Here is a 6000-nt window from a genome sequence, read left to right as displayed (position 1 = left end):
AACGCATATTATTACCAGGCTTTTTCTGGCCACACAAAATAATGTGGCTTTTTTGATTGATTGATTGAAACTATTATTAGTAGATTGCACAGTTCAGTACATATTCTGTGCAATTGACCACTAAATGCTAACACCCCAATAAGTTTTTCAACTTGTTTAAGTCGGGGTCCACGTTAATCAATTCATGGCTGGCCAAATTTGGCCCGCGGGCCTTGAGTTTGACACCTGTAATTTAAACGAAAGAATATAAATTGTTTGTTATGTAAAGACAAGACGCCATATTTGTTTTGGCTGCTCCTTCTCTTCCCGACGAGGGTCAACGGCCTTACAGCAACCAATCAGATGAGAGGAGGGGGGGGCAGGGGCGGGACTAAGGAGCAAAGTCCGGAAGCACAGACAAAACAGGGCTGAGGAAAGGAAGAAGAAATTATTTGTTGCTTTTTAAAAGAACAGCGGACATGGCTGACAACAGAGATAAAGCCACTGATCAAATGAAGATATGGATGCAGAAGAGATGCTCTCAGGTTTGTAAGAACACGACAAACTAAAAAATTACGAAATGTTTTTTCCGAGGTAAATAGGTGAAAGGTTGCCTGGGGTGACGACCTAGCCGTTATCTGCTAATATCGATCATTGAATATATTTGTCATTATTCCGTTATGCTGTTTATCATTCATGTTGTTTAGTTTGTACGTTGTAGCAAACAGATGTGATATTAATACAATAGACTTCAATAATGTTTATTTATATAGCCCTAAATCACAAGTGTCTCAAAGGGCTGCACAAACCACAACGACATCCTCGGTAGGGCCCAAATAAGGGCAAGGAAAAACTCACCCCAGTGGGACGTAGATGACAGTGACTGAGAAACCTTGGAGAGGACCGCATGTGTGGGCAACCTCCCCCCTAGGGCAGTGCTTCTCAACCTTTTTTCAGTGATGTACCCCCTGTGAACATTTTTTGAATCATGTACCCCCTAATCAGAGAAAAGCAATTTTGGTTGAAAAAAAATAGACAAATAAGTAAAATACAGCACTATGTCATCAGTTTCTGATTTATTAAATTGTATAACAGTGCAAAATATTGCTCATTTGTAGTGGTCTTTCTTCAACTATTTGGAAAAAAAGGTATAAAAGTAACTAAAAACGTGTTGAAAAATAAACAAGTGATTCAATTATAAATAAAGATTTCTACACAGAAAAGTAAGCATCAACTTAAAGTGTCCTCTTTGGGGATTGTAAAAGAGATCCATCTAGATTCATGAACTTAATTATAAACATTTCTTCACAAAAAAATAAATCTTTAACATCAATATTTATAGAACATGTTCACAAAAAATCCATCTGTCAACACCGAATATTGCATTGTTGCATTTATTTTCACAGTTTATGAACTTATATCCATATTTTCTTGAAGTATTATTCAATAAATATATTTATAAAGGATTTTTGAATTGTTGCTATTTTTAGAATATTTAAAAAAAAATATCACTTACCCCTTGGCATACCTTCAAGTACCCCCAGGGGTACGCGTACCCCCATTTGAGAATCACTGCCCTAGGGGACCGAATGCAATGGATGTCGAGCGGATCTAACATGATATTGTGAGAGTCCAATCCATAGTGGATCTAACAAAACCGTGGAGGTCCAGTTCAAAGTGGATCCAATATGGTAGGGAGAGTCAAAATGGACTTAGACACACTTTAATGATTCACAGGGGAAATTGTTACACGCTCAGTTACAAAGGATGAAAAGGATAATCCACACAAGTGCACAAAAAGGTATAAAGTAGACCAAAAATGTACAATAGTAACAATATAAAATATCACATAACATGATTTTTATTTGGAATTTTTCAAGTCTATATTAATTCATTATTTTTGACAGCCCTACTTTTTATGTTCATGGCTAACTTTTTCTCTTCCCCACCCAAAGCAGGGGTTGGGAACCTTTTTGGCTGAGAGAGCCATGAAACCTGAATATTTTTAAACAAGGGTCTCAGACACGCGGCCCGCGTGAGGTTATTTTGCGGCCCCCGGCTTTATATGAAAGTCTAATGTTAGTGCGGCCCGCAAGTTTTATATGAATGGCGGTTGACAATGTTGTGTTATTTGGGTCCAAAATGGCTCTTTCCACGTTCTGGGTTGCCTACCTCTGCGTTAGTGGAAAAGCGGCAAATGAGTGAAAGCGACAGAGGCGTTCCCATGGAGACAAGGTTTTTTTTTTACGTGCCTGGCTGCAGTCGCACCGCCACACCTGTCCGTCAGTAATAACGGTCCCTGATAACCTGGACCAATTCAAACCGTTATTTGTTTTTTTTATCGTTTAATTTGCATTGCCTCACACAATGAACACTACATATATTTCTCTATGACGTTGTATAACATTCCGGGGGCCGTCCCTTTTTTGCGCTCGTTGCTGTAGGGAGGAAAAGCGGAACGACACACATTGCGGAAATAACATTCTCCGTGCATCGGCTAAATACAAATGTATTCCACAACCCCAAACATGTCAAACAGTGAAGAGAAATGTTTGTGATGAGCAAAGACAATTCCAGGAAAAGTGGGAGATGCAATATTTCTTTGTTGAGCACAGGGGGACCCCGACGTGTCTTATTTGCACAGACAAAAAAAATGTTTAAGAAATCTTTTCTTGTAGCCCAGCCTCACCCAGACTCTGCATCCAGTGGCCCCCAGGTAAATTGAGTTTGAGACCCCTGTTTTAAAATGTATTTCCGTGAGAGCCATATCAAATTTTGTAACTCTGAATACAACTAAATGCATGCATTTTTAAGTAAGACCGACATTTTAGAGTATAATAAGCCGCTTATTCTTTTTAATAAGACTGTTATTTTGAAGCTAATCAATTATAGATAAAATACTTCTTACCATTAACACGACTTCTTGAACAGGTGCGGTACAAAACGGATGAATGAAATAAAATGCATGAAAATGTTTTATTTTTTTAACGTTATTTTTAACACCGTGATTACAAGCGGAATTATTCATTACTTATTGTGTTAAGCCAGGTGTGTCTAAAGTGCGGCCCGCAGGTAATTTTTTAAATGGCCCCACGGCACATTTTAAAAATACCATTGAAACATTTTTAAAACGTAAAAATTAGGAGCAAACGGGGGAAATGTAACAAGAAAGTGTTGCAATGTTTACTCTAATAACACAAAGCTGCCATGCAGGCTGTTTCTTTCTTTAAAAAATAATAATGAATCAAAATCAATGTCATTATGAATTATTGACCTATTTAAGGCTCCAATTACGTCACGTTAAATTTTCCACTTTGACATATTTTGGGGGGAAAATGTTACATATTTTGTGTTTGCCATATAAAAAACTGAGCTGTTTTTTTAAAGAAGGGCTTAAAATAAACAAACAAAAAACATAAACAACAATAAAACTTATAATTGACGGATGGATCTGAAGTTGATGTAGAGATTATTGTGTTAAAAGTAAACAGTAAAAAAATGTATAATTTATTTTTAAACACTTTAATGAGTAGGACTCTTTAGGATCCCCAATAATTTTAGTGTCATTGTTAAAAAAAAAAGAATTAAAATCAATGGTGTTATGAGTTATTGACCTTTTTAATGCTCCAATTATTATATAATCTCAAATATTTCACTTTAAAAAAATATTGAGTGATAATATTGCATATTTTGTGTTTTTTTCCATCAAATCAGGGTTTTCTTTGAAAAAAAGAGCATTCAACTTAAATCTTTAAACTCATTATATTGACAGATGGACCTTATGTTGGTCTGGAGATTTAAAACTTGAATAATAATACAACTAAATAATACTGAATAATGACACATTTTTAATATTTTTTGGACCAAAAACCCTTTGGGGTCCCCGGGATCAAGCTTGAGTGGAGGCCTAAATGTATATTGGTTATACATATATTGAATTGTTTTTTAAAATAAAAAAATGTCAAAATGGCCCCCGCTTGCTTTGATATTTCAGTCTATTTCAGTGGAAAAAGTTTGGACACCCCTGTGTTAAGCAATGTCCGCTAAGATTCCTCCGAGAGCCAGATGCAGTCATCAAAAGAGCCACATCTGGCTCGAGAGGCATATGTTCCCTACCCCTGCCCCAAAGCGTCATTAAAAACTACATACACATGCGTCATGGGCAATTACGCAAGCCAAAAACGAAACATGCGGTTCTGTGAAATACACTGTTACTAACTCTAGTGCCTAAAGGGGCTGGATTTTATTTATTTATTTAGCCTTTATTTAACCAGGTAAAATCCCATTGAGATCAAAGATCTCTTTTCCAAGGGAGACCAGGCCAAGAGGGCAGCAGCAAGGTTACATTAAAAACTGTAAAAAAAACACAAAAAACATCACATTTACAACATTAAAACTTGCTCATATGACACATGTGCATTCAGGCAAGGTAGACTGCAATCCTTTCACAGAAGCTTTAAACTCATTCAAGATGAAATGCAAATCATATTTCGGGTTAAAGTGGACAAAGGCATAATTCGGTTAAGACGGCGTGAAGATGAAGAACGATCACCGAGAAAAGTGATGAAAGCATGCAGGATTTTCTCAAGAAGCAACATGTGCTGCTGTGGGCGTGCTTGCAAAGTAAAACACAAAAAGAAGAAGAAATGTATTTAGTATTTTTGACATATTTGTTTTGCTTATGTTTATGGCTCTTTTTCTCCCCCAAAGCGTCATTAAAAACTACATACAAATGCGTAGTGGGCAATTACGCAAGCCAAAAACTAAACATGCGGTTCTGTGAAATACACTGTTACTAACTCTAGTGCTGAAAAAGGCTTGATGAAATGCAATTTATATTTTGGGGTAAAGTGGACAAAGGCATAATTTGGTTAAGACAGCGTGAAGAGGAAGAACAATCCCTGAGAAAAGTAAACAAACAAACAGACTTTGCCTATAAAGTACATTAGACTAACATGAAAACATGCATGCTTTTCTCAAGAAGCAACATGTGCTGCTGTGGGCGTGCTTGCTAAGTAAAACACAAAAAGAAGCGACGGAAGAAATGTATCTATTATTTTTTACATATTTTTACAAAGCCTGTACGTTTGAGTTCAACCCAGTGGACGAGAGGGTAGCTTCCCTTCGCCTTCGGGTGGGGGGACGGGTCCTGACTGTTGTTTGTGCTTACGCACCAAACAGCAGTTCAGAGTACCCACCCTTTTTGGGTACACTCGAGGGAGTACTGGAAAGTGCTCCTCCGGGTGATTCCCTTGTCCTACTGGGAGACTTCAACGCTCATGTTGGCAACGACAGTGAAACCTGGAGAGGCGTGATTGGGAAGAATGGTCGCCCGGATCTAAACCCGAGTGGTGTTTTGTTATTGGACTTTTGTGCTCGTCACGGATTGTCCATAACAAACACCATGTTCAAACATAAGGGTGTCCATATGTGCACTTGGCACCAGGACACCCTAGGCCGCAGTTCCATGATCGACTTTGTAGTTGTGTCATCGGATTTGCGGCCTCATGTTTTGGACACTCGGGTGAAGAGAGGGGCGGAGCTTTCTACCGATCACCACCTGGTGGTGAGTTGGCTGCGATGGTGGGGGAGGATGCCGGACAGACCTGGCAGGCCCAAGCGCATTGTGAGGGTCTGCTGGGAACGTCTGGCAGAGTCTCCTGTCAGAGAGAGTTTCAATTCACACCTCCGGGAGAACTTTGAACATGTCACGAGGGAGGTGCGGGACATTGAGTCCGAGTGGACCATGTTCCGAACCTCTATTGTCGAGGCGGCTGATTGGAGCTGTGGCCGCAAGGTTGTTGGTGCCTGTCGTGGCGGTAATCCCAGAACCCGTTGGTGGACACCAGCAGTGAGGGATGCCGTCAAGCTGAAGAAGGAGTCCTATCGGGTTCTTTTGGCTCATAGGACTCCGGAGGCAGTGGACGGGTACCGACGGGCCAAGCGGTGTGCAGCTTTAGCGGTCGCGGAGGCAAAAACTCGGACATGGGAAGAGTTCGGGGAAGCCATGGAAAACGACTT

General features: G+C 39.5%; 1 protein-coding gene across 1 annotated transcript in view; it reads left to right on the top strand.

The window, feature by feature from the left end:
• The first annotated feature begins 363 nt into the window (after nucleotides 1–363).
• cat (catalase) overlaps nucleotides 364–6000 on the top strand; it is a 42701-nt gene continuing 37064 nt past the window's right edge. Inside the window, exon 1 of the mRNA XM_061912054.1 lies at nucleotides 364–524. Within this exon, the coding sequence (XP_061768038.1) occupies nucleotides 459–524 (66 nt within the window). The 5' untranslated portion in view covers nucleotides 364–458. The remainder of the gene's footprint in view (nucleotides 525–6000) is intronic.

Source organism: Nerophis ophidion, linkage group LG10 (genome assembly GCF_033978795.1).
Source record: "Nerophis ophidion isolate RoL-2023_Sa linkage group LG10, RoL_Noph_v1.0, whole genome shotgun sequence".
Classification (NCBI taxonomy): Eukaryota; Metazoa; Chordata; class Actinopteri; order Syngnathiformes; family Syngnathidae; genus Nerophis; species Nerophis ophidion.
This window is presented reverse-complemented; position numbering and strand designations above follow the sequence as displayed.